This window comes from Xiphophorus maculatus, chromosome 5 (genome assembly GCF_002775205.1).
Source record: "Xiphophorus maculatus strain JP 163 A chromosome 5, X_maculatus-5.0-male, whole genome shotgun sequence".
NCBI lineage: Eukaryota > Metazoa > Chordata > Actinopteri > Cyprinodontiformes > Poeciliidae > Xiphophorus > Xiphophorus maculatus.
In genome coordinates, this window is record NC_036447.1 from 1,590,067 (window position 1) to 1,606,248 (window position 16,182).

The window sequence follows — 16,182 nt, forward strand, 5'->3', positions numbered from 1 at the left end:
GTCATTTCAGGCTGCAGTGTGAACGCAGCCAAAGTGAGTTAATAGAGTCCAGGTTGGGAACGGAGTTGGATCTTCCATTTAACAGCCATTTCTAACTGCAGACAAAATATTTACCATCTCATCTAAATGATAAAATTCCCCAAACTCCTTTCCTCCTTTACATCACAGATCTTCTCTGAACTCATGATCGTAACTAATGTCAGGTGCTTTCATTGGGGATTTCATTCTTTCAGTTGTGGTCTACGGGCTAAGGTTGGGATTTAACTAGGCCAGTAAATAAAGATTTTCATCTGAACTTTATCTTCACCACAACAGATCAGAGCAGCTCCTTCCTAACCTTGAACTGTTAGCAGGAAGCTCAGATTACCTGAGATGTTCCCACCACCAACTCCTGCTTCACTATGAAACCTGAGCTTTAACTAGACCTGGCATCTTGAACAGAGTCAGGAAGAACTAAATCATAATGAAAACACTTATAACTCAGGAGTTTTAATGGAAATGAAATGATGCTTTCTTGAGGTGGCTGTGACATTTCTATTCAAAGGAGTCATTAGCCTGTTACTGGCTTGTCTTCAGCAGCATCACAAAAAGGAAAAAAAAAACACAAAAAACGCTCATTTCCCTGAAAAAATAAACTATAAAAGTGTTGAAGGATTAATAATTTATTGATACCTATGATGATTCACTTTGTCTTGTATGAGACAGGCTCATATTTGAGACGTCCTTGCAACACAAGCCAAACACGTCCTGCAGCGTAATTACATTTCTAAAGGCGTCTCAGCATGGCGGCTTGCTATGTAAACCACAATTACAATGCGAGACAAAATGGAAATACGTTTCTCCTCAGAGGGAATTATAAGAAAGTGTTAAAGAACTGAAAGCCAACCAATAACGGGACTGCTTAGTCAACGACAACTTCCTGGTGAAATCGTATGGATGTTTCAGACAATCAGGCCGTTTAACAGGAAACAAAAGCTCCCATTCAGATTCAGAAAACTCATCAGTGAGAGATGCTTTCAGCATCTGCTCAATAATGGGACAGGATGTTAAAGCAGGTTATTACCATTAAAATCCAAATGGAAATAAAGAAGCAGAGCTGATTGTAAAATTAATGCAGCGTGGATTCATTTCACAGCCACTTTCAATCTCTCATAGATAAACCAGTAGATCACTTTAATTAGACAATGTGTTAATTGACTGCAGGTCCTGGGGTGCGACGTGTCAACATTAGTCTCCATCAATGACGGCCTCCTCCAGGAGGGGAGGCTCTCAGTCTGACCGAGTGAGATGTGATCCTGAGTGTGTGTGTTTGTCTTTTTCCTCCTTTTCCACCTTTAAGTGAGGAAGAGGAAGAGCCGGACAGAGAGACGTGGCGGCACAGCGTGCGGTCTACGGATCCGCTGACATCATTATGGCCTCATCACCTGGACACTCGGCCCTGCTCAACCACAGGGGACATTAAGGTTACAAGGTACTGTTCTTCACTTTATAAAAATAAATAAATAGGTGGATAAGGTCAATATGCTCTGTGCCTCTGGGATGAGGCCGTCTAAAAGCTCAGTATTCCATGAATGTTTAAACAAAATCTGGATGAAAAACGATCCACTGTCCTCGTTTGTGGTGAATGAATTAACTTTTTCACGTGTGGAGATATAGGATTACTCCTCTGCCTCCTTCAGTGATCACAGTGTGTAATAAATATAGTATTTTAGTCGTGTGGGAGGGAAGCGTGTCTGAATTAGAGGCTGAGGCTCCCAGCCAGCGTGGAACCACCAAGGGTAGAAAGCAGAGCTGCACCGATTCCAGTTTTCTGGCCGATCATGGATCCTTAAAAATCCTGACCTGCCCATTCTGATCTTTGCAGATACAGATTTTTTTTTATCTGAGGGTTAGATGCTAAATATAACAATAAAGCTGCTGTGTTGGTGGCAGTGGAGTAACTATTATTAACTCTGCACCTGCAGACGCGAGCCGCTGGGCGGGAGGAGTGGTCCCAAAACTCCTGCTGCTGGTCGAGAACGGCAGGAAACATCCAATGAATTAAACTAACTCTCATTATAAACCAAATATTAAGTTCTACTTTACTATTAAATCAAATAATTCTTTTGTGCAATACAAAACATTATTTCTAAAAAATCATGCAATCAGATTTTCTTAATTTCTGGATTTATTGCAGTTTTTCTTCAAAACTCAGACATGCATCAAATGATTATTTTGCTCTCTGCATTAGTGTTTGTGAGAGCAACAGAGAGCTGAGTTGTTAATATGCTCTATTTAGGTTTAGTAACTGTCACTTTGGTTTAAACATGACTTACATACTTACAGTCACATGAGCATCAGGTGTAATCCTGTAGGTTTCACACAGTTATACAATGAAAATGCTCTCAGTGGAATTATGTCATAGCAGCTTTAATGTGGAAGTTTATGGTTATTCACATGTTGACACATCTTGCAAATGTGAAACTCATGTTTTTTCTGCAATGCAAAAGAAAATGTATTGCTTAACACGTAAGTGGAAAAAAGTGTTTTTTTCAGTGAATCTTAATCCAATCTGACATTGAAGTGCTCCGACTTTGGTGCTGCGCTCACACGGCTTCTCTCTCACAAATAATGTCAGCACCCTTGTACTGCGAACCAGGATCAGTGGCCAAGCGTGTGATTACACTCAACACTCTGAAGTCGAGGCGAGGTTCCTCCCCAGCAGCCGCTGTGGCAATCATACAGGAAGCATAACGAGGCCATTAGGTTTGGCGAACGCAGCCTTTTAAAGCCGATGCTCGGGCCGGCTGGGTTCCTACTTTACACGTGGCTCGAAAGCCTTTTAGCAGTTTGATGCGATCCGAGATCCACGCCACGCTGCAGGTGCAATGCATCCTGATTGGAAGGCCTTCTCAATGGCTTCCTGCACGTAGTGGCGCTTCTGTGGCTAGGAGAGTTTTACTCCAGCGTGGCTCTGCTAAGTGCATCAGGTGACCTTTAGCAGGAGTCACACAATGCTGAACATGTGCTGACCTACTTACCTTCTGACAGAAGAAAGGAGCTTTATTTCTGTGTGCAGTCATGTAGGTTGGTTGCTGTTGAAAGCGATGTGTGTAGTGTTGTTTTATTTTAGAACTTATGTAATTAGCTAATGCTCCTCATCCCACACAGAACCTTTTTACTTGTCATTCTGCACGGCTAAAATCACAGCCTGAACTGGGCCAAATTGTGTAATTCATGACACATCCTTCACAGGTTATTCTGACTATACAGGAGGGTGATGTGAGCTTTTACCGCCGTGCAGGATGGGATCAGGAGGTGAAGGAGCAGCATTAGGCTGACCACAACAGCAGACAGAGATCCAGAGTCACAATTTACTACAGAGCTGCAAAGTAATAGGAGGTATAAATAAAAAGCAATCAATAGGAATGAAAGGAAAACAGAATGTATACTGTGCATTAATGAATTTTACACTACTGAGAATATATACATGGCGATTTGTGGTAAATACAGAAAATTGGATTTTAACCTTGAGGAGAAACTGTCAAGAGCGTTTTAACATCCATCCAGAAGGAGAAAAACAGAAAAAAGTCAGTGGAGAAATCTTTACATCGGCAGTAACTCTTGGTCAAATGCTGTTTTCTAGTGTTTCACCCACATCTCCTCTAAGCAATGGATGGTAGCACTGCTTTCAAAATGACAAAGAGATGCTGCTGAGCATTAATGTATGAGCTTGTTGGCATTCCCACTGCTAGAAATCCTGAAAACACGACACAGAAGGAATCAGAACCCTGGGATGAAGAGGGATACAAGATAAATCAGTGGAGTTTTATTGTGATATTTTCCTTTACTGTAGAACAAAGATGTCCAAAGTCAATCCTCAAGATCTGTGACCTGCAACTTTTAATTGTTTTCCTGATTCAATACACCCAAGTCAAATAAATGACTCATTAGCTGGTCCAGGAGTCAATTCAGTCATTTTCTTTGGTTGCATTTGAGCAGATACAGTTCTAAAAAAATACAATCTTTTTAGATTGTGTGCAACTGAGTCTCAGAACATGAAGCCACAGAAGCAGAGGAATAAAGGAAAAACCAGCAAGAAGTATCAACATTACTCAATCCTAAAGGAGAAGTGGTTTAATGGGAAGGAAGCAGGAAGTCCTAGGCCTCCATCATGCTGCTTGTTAACACGTCTGAGCTTTTACCTTCCTCTCAGGAAAAACTCTTAAATGAACATCGGATGCAAATAAAAGCCAGTCCAGATTTTATGAATGTTCAACAAAAATATCTAGAGCAGACAGATTTTTTCCCTTTATTTCTATAAAACCAGATCATTTTGGACATCTGCTCTGGAAGAATCCAATAACCTGCAGAGAAAAGAGCCTTAACGTTTCACACCAGCCTGGCTGCCTCTGCCGTGTGACATTTGTGACTTTAAATGTTGCACATGAGTCTGCATGGGTTCCTTTGCTGCTCAAAAAGGGGATTTGGGAATTTCAAACACAGCCAGCTCTATTGATGACCTGCCAGATATGGATGACCTGCCTCGCTGTGATTCTGCCGTTTAAAAAGACCTCCTCAGTCTTTCACCTATCTGTTGCACCTCATGCTGATTTTTTCAAACACACTGACAACGCTGAGAGCGGCACGTGCTGCAGCGCGTCGAGGAAATTCAAAGTATTAAGCGAAGCTGTGGCAGCCAAACGCGATGAAAGGGACAGATTTGTTTTGAATATGCTGTCGAGAGGCGATCTCAAGGTTCCCAGAGAAGAGATGAATGTTTCAGGATAACACTGCTATCCATTTTTGTCTTCAAGCTGTCACTCACAATGCCATTATGTTCATGACTGCTGGAGCTGAGAGGCTACACCGCCTCAAAAACACTTCAGGAGAGAACCTGGCACATTGCCGCGGGGACGCTTCATCCGAATTATGTTAATCAAGATTGTAAATGACAGCCAGTCTCAACATGGCTACCCTTATATGATCCGAGGTAAGGCCTCCAACACAACCTGCAGCAGCCTGAGGCAGACAAGAGGACAGGACTGACAGCAGGCAGAGTGAAGCAAACTGCTGGGGGTGAAGACAGCCAGTTGGACAAGCACTGAGAGATAGTGAGAGTGCATTAGTCCAGTGTGCATGCCTCAGAGGACGCACCACAAGCCCCCTGGGAGCCCACTACAGCACACAGGTAGCAGCGCTGCAAGACATGGCCGACCGGCCCGCATGATGCGCAACTACAGGGAAGTCTCTCGACCAGAGAGGTTGTGAATTTATGTTCTATGTTGTGGTCAGTCAACCAAAAAGAGCTGCAAGTCGGCCAGTTCACATTCAGCTGCATTTATATTTTTGGCATTTGGGCCTGGGGCGGTGGAATGGTCGAGCATGGTGCGGGGGATTGGCATGTTGACTAAAGGTCAGTGGAATGGGGCCTGTGCCCTCCAGAGCATGCCTGTATGAGTTTGTGTCAGTTTTTAGCATTTTGTCAGCACTTTAAAACATGCGTATGACTGTTGCAGTGATTCATCAGAGTTTTAGTGTTTGCCATTGGGTCTACTGAAATTTTAACCGTATAAACCTCCTCAGTGTTCAGATTTCAACATTTGGACCCAAAAGAAAAAACTAAACTTCCAGCTGCATCTTAATGAATAACCGTCAAACTGAAACAAATACGCAGCTGAAACCAGAAACTCTCACTGCACGTCACGCAAAATGTTTCCTTTTCATCAAGACTAAACCCATACTTTAGTTTAATGAGGATTGCCCAAATTATGTTTTACTTGCTAAATGCCAGAATAAAGAAACTGTAAACACCCTTCGAATTTAGAAATTTATGCACATTTTTAAATACTTTGCAGAATTGCCTCTTAAGCTGGATGAATGATCGGGTTTCCTGTCAAACGTTACTCATAAAACTATTGAAATTTTGGCCCATTACTCCTACACCTTTCCAACTTGACCTTCACTGAGACCGAGATCAGAGCTACTCAACAACATGGACTTTGTTGCCCTCAAACCACCTTGTAACTATTTGGTGGTACGATGGACCCCTGGTTAGGAGCCACAAAAGCTAAGATATGCAATACTTGAGCTCACCTCTAAAAACCCTCAGCTCCTTTAATAGTGTAGGAGAATTAGCCTTTCTCCATTTCGGTTCTTGATGTTGAGGTTCTTGAGGTTGAAGAAGAGTCAGTGAGTTGAATTCGTGAATTATATTTATTAATACAAAAATACAGCTGGTCCATTGCTCATGCTATCCTTAAGAGCTAACAGAGCAAAATGGCGTCTAACAACAGTTTTTTTTTCTCTTTGTTGGCCTCTAAGCCACGCCCTAAAGAGGGCGTTCCCTAACTTGTCATTTCCTTTAACCTTAGTCTTGCGCTTGTGCTCCATGTGTGTTTGTGTGAGCATGCAAATACCAGCCTATAGTGTGACAAGCAGCAATGTGCCAACATATTTCAGCTTCACATGATTTTTTCGTCTGGTATTTTAGATATGCTGAAAAACAAACAAAACAAAAAATAGAAAAAAATAGTTTTCAGTGACTATTTTGGAATCAGTATGTTGCTTTGGTCATTGTTCATTTAGTCCCAAGCTTTAGCTTCCAATTTGACTTCAGTGGTTTCACAAAATGTCCTTTCCTGATTGTGTGTGCGGTGCACCAGTCCCTCCTGCAGCCAGACAACATGACACTCCCACTTCACAGATGGCACACGGTTCCCAGGCTTGTTCACTTTGTTCATTCAAATACAATGAAGGCCAAACACTTCAATTTTAGATAATAGGACATGTCTCCAAACATTTCGATCTTTGCCTCTGAGTGCATCTGAAAACTGCATTTTGGCCTTTTATGTTGCTCTTGCAGTAATGGCTTCTTGAATTGAATTACTGAAATAAATCCACTTTTCAATTCCATACTAATATATTGAGCTGCACTTGTGGATGATAAGTTTGATCCCGTTATTGTTTTTGTGTTACAACAGAACAAAGAGGAAACACTGCAGGCCAGCAGCTATTTTTGAGAAAGTGGTACAAAGCACAACGTGGCCCACGCTGTGGCTTTCTAAAAATGGCAGCAAAGTTGTGTTTTAATAATAGAAATGCTCTGGGTGGTCACGCCAAGAAGAACTACTAGACTGAGATTTGGATGCTTTAAAATGAAAAATTGAAAAGCTAATACCAAACTCTGAAACTGATAAATGAAGCATTTCATATGATTTGATCAGACACAATGTTCAAACCATTTATTAGAAATTAATCCATGAGCATGTCATCTGACACACAACAACCACAAGAAATTTGTTGCAGGCTAAGAACCAAGAACCCAACTGTCCATCAAGTCAGAGGCCCGTTGTGATGGTGACCGTCGAGTTAAAGACCTGGTTCAGACAAACTCCAAGTCAGAACTTGGTCAGGAATAAAACCAGGAAATGGGAACCTTCTATGTACAGCAGTTTGTTTGCTCCATTCCTGATTTCATTTTTTTCTACATGTTTTACATTTCAGTATTTCAGAATTTAAAGCCATTTTAAATATTAATCATATGGTAAACTTGTGTAGCACCTTATCAAATCCAGAGGACCCAAAGTGTTTCAGACAACATTCATTATTTCACACATTGTAGCCACAGCTGCCCTGTGGCTGTCTGACCGCAGGAAGGTTGCCAGGCTCTGACCACCACCCACCTGGTCCAAGTGTTGCCCAAAGACACAAAGTCAGAGAAAGAGAAAGCAGGGGTTGAACCAGCAACCCAACGATTAAGGGACTAACTCCTACCTACGTTGCCAACATCACCTTTTTTTTATTTGGATGCTAATGGCTGAATAATCAGGAAGCGTTACAGTAACACCACATCTGTTACTGATCAAATCTGTCATCTTACAAGCATTTAGGAATTTTACATTTTAATGTTTTATGGCTCAAACAATAATAAAGATGAGTTGATCCAGGAATAAAATTTAAGCAATTGCACAGGATTTGCAATTAGTTTGATGTCTGGACTTTGACTGGGCCACTGCAGGTCCTTGATTTTCAGAACCATAACTGGACATGGATTCTTTAAGGTAATTGCTAATGTCTTTCCATCTTAACATGGTCTTATAAGTTCCACAGCAGCAAACCGCTGATGGTGTTCAGTGAATGCGTTTGTGCTGTGCAGAACCTGGATGATATCGAACATGAAGACAAAGTCTTGGATTCTTTACAGGTTTTTCAGCTGTGTTGTCTGCTTGTTTATTCCTTGTTGGATTAACCTCATTTTAAGACACGGTAAAAACAAGATTCTCGTCTTGACAAGTAATACCTTAGAAATTAAAAAGAATGTCACATTTCACAATGAACGTGCAGCATGAAGTGAATGACAAGGGCGTGTTGTGCAACAGCTGCTTCCATCTGGAGCAAACGGCCTGCGGTGTTTCCTCTCCTTCAGATCAAACTGACAAAACTCCGACAGGAAAGGTTAAACCCACCAAACAAAGATGGTCGCCATCCATCCATTACGTCCTGCCTCTCAGCTGGGAATTTATGTTTACTATAGCGCACCACAAAAGTACGCATAGCTCATCAACTGTTTCATATTTTGTCACAATTATAGACTTCAGTCCATTCCTCGACACAATAGTGCAAAATTAGAAAGTTAAAGGAAAACAAAGCTGAATTTTTTACATTTCTTTGGACATCAAAATCTCAAAAGTGGGGTAAATATTCAGACCTTCACTTTCACAATTGCCTGCAGAATAATTATTAAATAATCTGTGAGTAATTTATTCATAATATGAATCCAGATGTTCTGTGACAGTTCTAAACCTACGAAGACGGGACTGTCTGTTCAGACCGACCATCTGGGCAGCAAGAGCCCGATTCAGAGAAGCAGCCAAGATGGAGATGGTAAAGTTTGGGAAGCTGCAGAGATTCACCACTTAACTGGGAGCCTCTGCTGGCACCACCACCAAGAACTGTGCAGACCACAAATCTAGTTATTATGGAAAAGAGGCAACAAGATTGCCCAAACGAGTCATGCCTGGTCAGACGGAACCAAAGTTAAAAGTTTGTTACCTGAACATGCCAGCCCCACTGTGAATCAAGGTGGTGGCAGCATCCTTCTGTCAGGAGGCCTTTCTTCAGCAATGTGATGAAGCTGGTTAGAGTTAATGAGTAGATTAATGGAGTTACATACAGGGAAGAAAACCTGTCCAGAGGCTGCAAAAGGTCATTCAACAGGTTTCTACTCCGATCATCTCTCTAGTATCTCTACTTTGACACTTAATGCAGTCTTGATTTATTTAAGGAAATTACACAATTAGGTCTTTGGCACATGTAGCTAACCAGCTTCTGTAGAGAGGTTCACCTTCCAAGAGGACATCGACCTGCTGTGCTATAGTTCAAGCATATATCTGCTAGAATGGCCTAATCAAAGTCCAGATCAAAATCCAACTGAGAGTCCAGGGGATAACAGAAGTTCTCTGTCCAGCCAATTTGAGATTGAGCCAACGAGGAATTTCAGTCTGGAGATGTACCTGTAATCTCACGCCTCAGTTTTCTGATTTTTATTTGATAAAGAAAAAAATATATACATCACTTTCCTAATTATGCTGTTCTTTGTGTTGCATCTTACTGACTCCCAACCCCCAAATTACATTAACCTTTATGTTGTAATGTCACAAAATGCCAACAATTTATTAATACTTTTGCAGGGCATTGTACTTCCACAGTTAAACAGCTTTAAGCTGAAGCCGATTTCTGCTTCTGTCCTCATTTATCCTGATTTTCACCGTGAAAAAAAGAAACTTCAGAACAGAGGTCTCCGTAAAAAAGAAAGATGAACAGTGAGCATTCAAACCTTTGGGGCAGCAGCCCTTCACAACCCCCTCGCCTTCTCCATCCAGCATGCAATCCCAAAGTTACACACACACACACACACACACACACACACACACACACACACACACACACACACACACACACACACAGCTCCTCAGTCTTCACTGCGGGTTAAAAAAAAAAGTTCACTGACCATGCCATAATCAGCCCAGACAAGACTGAATGTGCTACATTTTGCTCTTATTCTAATGGAATAAAAAGAGAAGTCATAACAACAAATAAAGCTGCTGAAAGAAGAACTCCTGGGTTCCCACTGAGCAGACAAAGCCACGTAAAAATGATTCGGTTTTATTTCTGCTCATTATCCTCCTCCTGGAATAGAACCATTGGAGTAAGAGCTGCAGCGTATTCAGCCGATTTCTGAGCAGGGCTGGCTCTGAATGAGGTCTGTATTACTGAGACCAGTGAAGTGGCGCTGGGAGAACTAGAAAGACGCATAATGCTGCACATCTCTTTGACCTCAACACTCATTTTTGCTGCACTCAGAGACCCAGAGCTTCCAATATGCAAGTCTGAAAATGAATTGTTTTTTTTTCGTGATTCTGGCAAAGATGAAGCAGATGCTTTATTTCAGATTACATGAAGTTGATGGAATAATGCTCAAATCTCGGTGTAATATTGCAGATAGGAGATGGACTTAATCTCCAAACACCCCCCTTTGGAAAAATGTTAGGTGGCATCTTTGTGTTCTGAAGGATAATAGATTTCAGATTTCTACACCAAAACGAGGATCCTAAATAAAGGCAGATTTGTCCGTTTTCATAAAAGCCTGACAATAATAATAATAATAATAATAATAATAATAATAATAATAGATTCCGATTTATAGATAAGAAATTCAGTTGAAGGAATTTCGGGTTTTCTCTGAAACGTCTTTAATAATTCAGGACTCCCTCACTCCCCAGTCACTTAATTTGGATTGAAAAGCTGGCATCGCTGGGGAGGAATGAATCATGTATTCGCTTATCTCAGATATGCTCTGAATATTTCCGCACTCAAAATAAAATATTTAACCTAATCGCGCCTTTAAGGCCACCCGCAGATAGAGAGCGAGCGAAAAAAGCCGCTGAGTCGATTGTTGAAGAAAGAAAATAAGAAGTTGAAGAAGTGGCAGAGAGGTTTGGTGCGCGCAAATCGCGATGCTGCTCAGGTCTGGCAGCGTGCGTCAGTGCGCATCTGTAGCTGGAGGTGCACCTGTTAACAGCGGCACAAAGTGTGCGCTGCAAGGAGTTCATCCGCACAGATAAGAAGGGAGCTGAACTCACGCTGCTGTTTTGTCCGGTCCAGTAGACCACGGCGTGGTTGTGCGCAGAGTCCCCAGTGAGAGCGAAGGTGCTGCTGTTGAGCCTGGGCTCATCCTGCCGGGTATTCCCTCTCTCATCCTGCCTGTTCCACCCGAATTCCGACCGGCCCGCTTTGTGGCTATCCAGCTGCGCGGTCCGGCCGGTCCAGTCGCTGTCGCTGAACTCGATGAAGTCTGGAGCGCTCCTCTTGGCTCTCCAGGGCGCAGCATCCTCAGCCACCCCAGACTCAGAACCGGCTGGTTTAACTTCATCCAAACTAAAATTAGGGCCAGAAGTAGCAAGCATCCCAGATTCCCGACCGGTAACCCGGGCTTCCCTGACCGCAACCGCCTCCTCCGCGGGGTCGGAGCGCAACCCCGGCGCCAGCTGCAGCTCCTCCCGGTGAAGTTGAACAGGCGACGGGCAAGATCCGCAACTTATCTCCGCCCTGGCGTGTTGGAGAGCATGAGCGGTGATCAGCAGCCAGAGACCCAGAGAGACGCGAGAGCCTGGGCGGGTGCCAACCCGAGTCTCCATCGCTGACAGAGATCCGGGTGAAGGACGACTGGAGACCTGATTATCCGACACCTCAACTCCTCTCACTCAGGTCGCTATGCAGAAAGTGACGCCTCTGCTGTCCGCCTGGATGTTTTTCCAAGGAGGGGGGGAAGCAGCGGGGGGGAAGGGCTGAGGGGGAGTAAAGTGCTCCTCAGCGAAACTGTTCACGTCTGAGGAGCTTTTGGTCGGAAAGCCACCACACAGGAGGGAGGAGCTGATTCTGAGCCAGCTGCCGAGTGAGCGCCCGGAAGAGACGCTCAGTGTTCTAGTGTCTGAGTGTGTGTGTGTGTGTGTGTGGAGTAACAGAGAAAAGGAGAGAAACGCTGTCCATGGTGCTGAAGCTTCTTTGAAGTGTTCAAATCTGAGCAGCACAGAATAGTCACTGTGCTGCAGCCTCCGATTCTCCACACAGCCTCTCCATTTTTGTAGCTTTTTATTTGTTTCTGCTACTAATTCACTAAGCACATTTAAAGATTAAATTTGTAACATATGGCTGGAAAAGATTCAAGTTGCGTTGGTGCGTAAATCAAACTGCGCTGTTTGGATCCGAGCAGAAATGAGCGGCGCAGTTTGGAGAAACTAAAACCCTCAAGTCGTTCAGTTTTTCAGCTGGAGTGGAGCTGATAAAGGCGGAATCAGCAGCGCCATCTGGGATCAGAGTAAAAACTAAAGTCCTAAAGTGTTGAGACTCTGTCAGAAATAACATATTTCATTAGTTATGAGGCTTAATAAATGCAGATTCTAGAATAATTCATCTGATCACTTCTACCTCCTTTACACCTGTCTGGCTTTGAATTAATTATAATCCATATTTTTTATTTACTTTCTGCTCTAATTAATACTGTTACTTATCCTTATTTCCTGATTAATTTACTCATATGAAATAAACTCCATGCTGGTCAGTCCAAAGAATCATTACTTCATTACTCATATTTATGTATTTTTTCTCAGTATTATTTAAACCTACAGTGTTATTTTTCCTATGTTGTAAATTTTGCCTTTCTGTTCGTCTTTTATTTCTCCGTTTTCAAACATTCATCTTAGTTTCAATCTGAATGTTTTCATTTACCTATAAATCGCTTCTGGCTCATTTGAATCCCCCTCACTTGGTCTAAAATGGAACAAAAATAAATAAATAAAATGTTAAGCTGGTTAATAAATAAAAATGCTAGAATGTACTTGGAGTTGTAAATAAGGCCTGAATGGAAACGCTTTAAAGCTCTGATGTTTGTTGGAAACTGTATTAGAAACTGCTATCAAAAGATAGAAGAACATATTTGTTGTTGTTGGTACTTAAACTGAATTTAGTTGTTCAGTTTGATGTATTTATAATCCAAAAATAGCAGCTTTAATGCTTTTTGCAAGTTAAGGAGGCTGGACTAAGTTTAACTGTTACCTAGACTCCAAAAGTAAGTACAGAAAGAAACTTTTATATTTTGGAATTAACACATAAAAAAACCCTAATGCTCATGAAAAAATAAATACTGAAATAGATTTGGCAAAACATGATAAAACTACTAGAAATATATTACATTTATAAAGCATTATCATGTTTATTTACTAAATATAAGATTTAAGACCATCTGGAAAACGTTGTTTATTTTACTTATCGTTCTCTATAAGAGAACCTTATAGTTTATTAAACACATTTTTATGTGTTTAATAAAACAAAAAAGGAAAATGACTCAACGGCGGCAAATTCACACCACAGAAAACGAGACTAAAACAATCTAATGAATTAATGAAAATGAAAAACGTGTTCATTCATCTCCCTCCGTTGGGTCTTTTGTTTTTTTATTTCATCATTTTTGCGAATCAAGTCCTTTTGATTTCGCCACTCGCACTCATGTCAAAGGTTTTCACTCATTCTCCAATCTTTCAAGGTAGCAAAGACTTTTTTCTACCTCTACAAAACATTTCATCCAAATGAATCATTTTTGCTCGCGTACTAAAATATAGTCAACCAATTATTAGTAGAAATAGTTCATTTTTTAACTGCTAATCTAGAAAACGTAAAGTGCAATGTTTTTTTTCCCCCTCAAAGCAAACATGTTGGTTTTTTACTTTTACTGAGATGAAGGTAGAACAGAAACAATTTAATGTGAGGAGTTTTAATGAAAAATAACTTACAAAACTTTATAAACCAATTACAATGGGACAGGAAATGGTACCAGCATTAAACATTGTGCAATGATTCCAGCAATGAACCAGTGAGACTGAAGGTTTTCACAAATGAACCAGATGAACTAAGCAGAGGAAATGTGGTACAGCTGTGGCAGAATGGAAGCAGGAAAACTGACAGAAAGAGACTAACCTCTGAACCTAGACTCAAAAACTACATAAATACAAAACTCTTATGGAAAAAACATTCTAATAATGAGCACAGGGAAATAAACTGAGTATGGCAAGACTTAAACATAAACCACATAAAAATGTTCAAAACACAAAAATGAAGACCAAAAACCAAAGCACTCAAGATTTGTGACAGACTCTGATTCTTGATGTTCTATAGCTGATCAACTGTGGATTGCAAATGTAGCGCAGAAAATAACAACCAGGCAAAGAGTGAATTGACTAAAGTTTAGTTCAAGTGTAATCTGTAAAATCAAGGCAGCAGCCACCGTCTGGAGAAACTCCTGACTAGCATCTCAAACTGAAACCTAGATGGTTCCAAACAGCCTGATTTAATGTTCCTGTAAACCAGGTGTAGTAGAATCGGTGTGATGTTTGTTCTTCCATGTTTCTGCACAACCTCTAAGATCCTGCAATAAACATTTAAATCAGGTTGAGGTGCCTCCTGATTTGGACCGGGTCATTGAAACACCATGATTTCTTTTCTATTCCTTCTGTTTTAGATTCGCTGTTGTTCTGGTGTCACAGAAGACATATCTGATATACAATGGACTTTATTTTTTGACTCATGAAGTCCAAAAGCTTCTGTTTTTGGAGATGGTCAGGTTTGACCTCCCTAATGAATCCTCCAGAGCCAGCTAGTGTCTACTCTTCTTTTTCACTTAAGTGCATAACTCCAGCAGCAATTTATAGTGTAATTTGAAGCTCAACTGGGAAATTTTCAGACTAATTTCTGACTTTATCTGCTGTTTATAGGTGAACCATGAATACACTCAAACAAAGAAACCCCTGGGGCCTGAAAGCCTTAATTTCCCCACAGGCTGCAATTATTAAAGAGATAAATGTGGACAGGACACCTCGCACTGCAAACAAGGTCATCTTTTGTTCATTGTTTATTTATTTAATCTCCAAGTTTTGTAGTAATAAAGCCAGGGGGTTTCTGTTAGATGGCACCATCCTACTATAATGTCCGTGGTGTGTGTATGTGTGTGTTTGGGGAATGGATGGGGCGGCATGCAGGGCGGCACAGCTAGCAGGAAACAAGCTGTTTAAAGACTGTTGGCTCAAATGGAGAGAAAACTCTTTCTATCCAAGTGACGTCATCCTTCAGTCTGAAAACCAGCTGGGAGCAGATCTTGATTTTGTTTTCTCACAACATCCAGATCATGTCACATAATAAGAATGCAATAATTATTGTGGGGATTTTTTAAGATACAGTTAAGCTGCAGTTTAGACTCATTCTTGCTTTGTGGCAGTGCAGAGCAATCTGATTAAACTCCACAGTCTACCGCAGTGGCCCCTGTGTATTGATGTATAATTTTAAAAATACCCCCGTCTGCTCCGCACTTCTCCTTCTCACATTAAAATCACTGGGAATTTGCTGGGATTCAGACAGACTCTGGGGTTTACCCTGATGTTCAATTTGTGGCCAGTCAAGTTGATAGACAAGCAAGCAACATGCCAGGCCGCTAATGAATAACCAAGCTGCACTTAGCCACTCATACAAACCCACTCCCACAGAGGAGGAGAAAAAAGACTCACTCATTTTCTTTCATTCACACACATTCCCTTTCTTTCCAGGTCCTTGATGTGCAGCTACTCAGTCTATCCCTGCTCTCCCCTCTCTATCACTCTCTCATGCCTCTGGACTCTGCCTTATTTCTCCCCTTGGAGTGTTGTAACTCGCTGCCAATTCCTCCCAATCAATCAGAAAGTGCACTCTCTCTCCTCCAGGAACCCAAACCCTGAACCCTTCCGCACAGACTGACCCGGACTTCTTCCAGTTCTTTCTGATTGGAGCCAAAAAGCAAGCTTGCATTACAGATTTTAAGTCAGTGCATTAGCTGACCTGGCCATTTTAATTTGAATTTTAAGGTTGATCATTTCTAGTGCCAGTGAACATTTTTCAAGTTCGGACAGAGTTTGCTAAACATTCAAGCCAAACTCGGCCAGTTTCCGGGTTACAGCTCAGTGTGAGGGAGTCACTGGATGACGTCGTTGTTCCATCATTATGACGCTGCAGCATGACTGAATCTTTTCTTTGAAAATATCAGAGCCCAGACACTCAGTGGAGGAAACTCCTTTCAACCATTTGTCTCCACGATCATATTTATTCAGTCACAACCGTGGA

General features: G+C 41.5%; 1 protein-coding gene across 1 annotated transcript in view; it reads right to left on the reverse strand.

Annotated features, from left to right (window-relative positions):
- The window catches only part of LOC102237082 (VPS10 domain-containing receptor SorCS3-like), a 210,630-nt gene extending 198,722 nt beyond the window's left edge, over positions 1-11,908 (reverse strand). The window contains exon 1 of the mRNA XM_005797660.3: positions 11,124-11,908. Within this exon, the coding sequence (XP_005797717.1) occupies positions 11,124-11,678 (555 nt within the window). The 5' untranslated portion in view covers positions 11,679-11,908. The remainder of the gene's footprint in view (positions 1-11,123) is intronic.
- Positions 11,909-16,182: the final 4,274 nt, after the last annotated feature.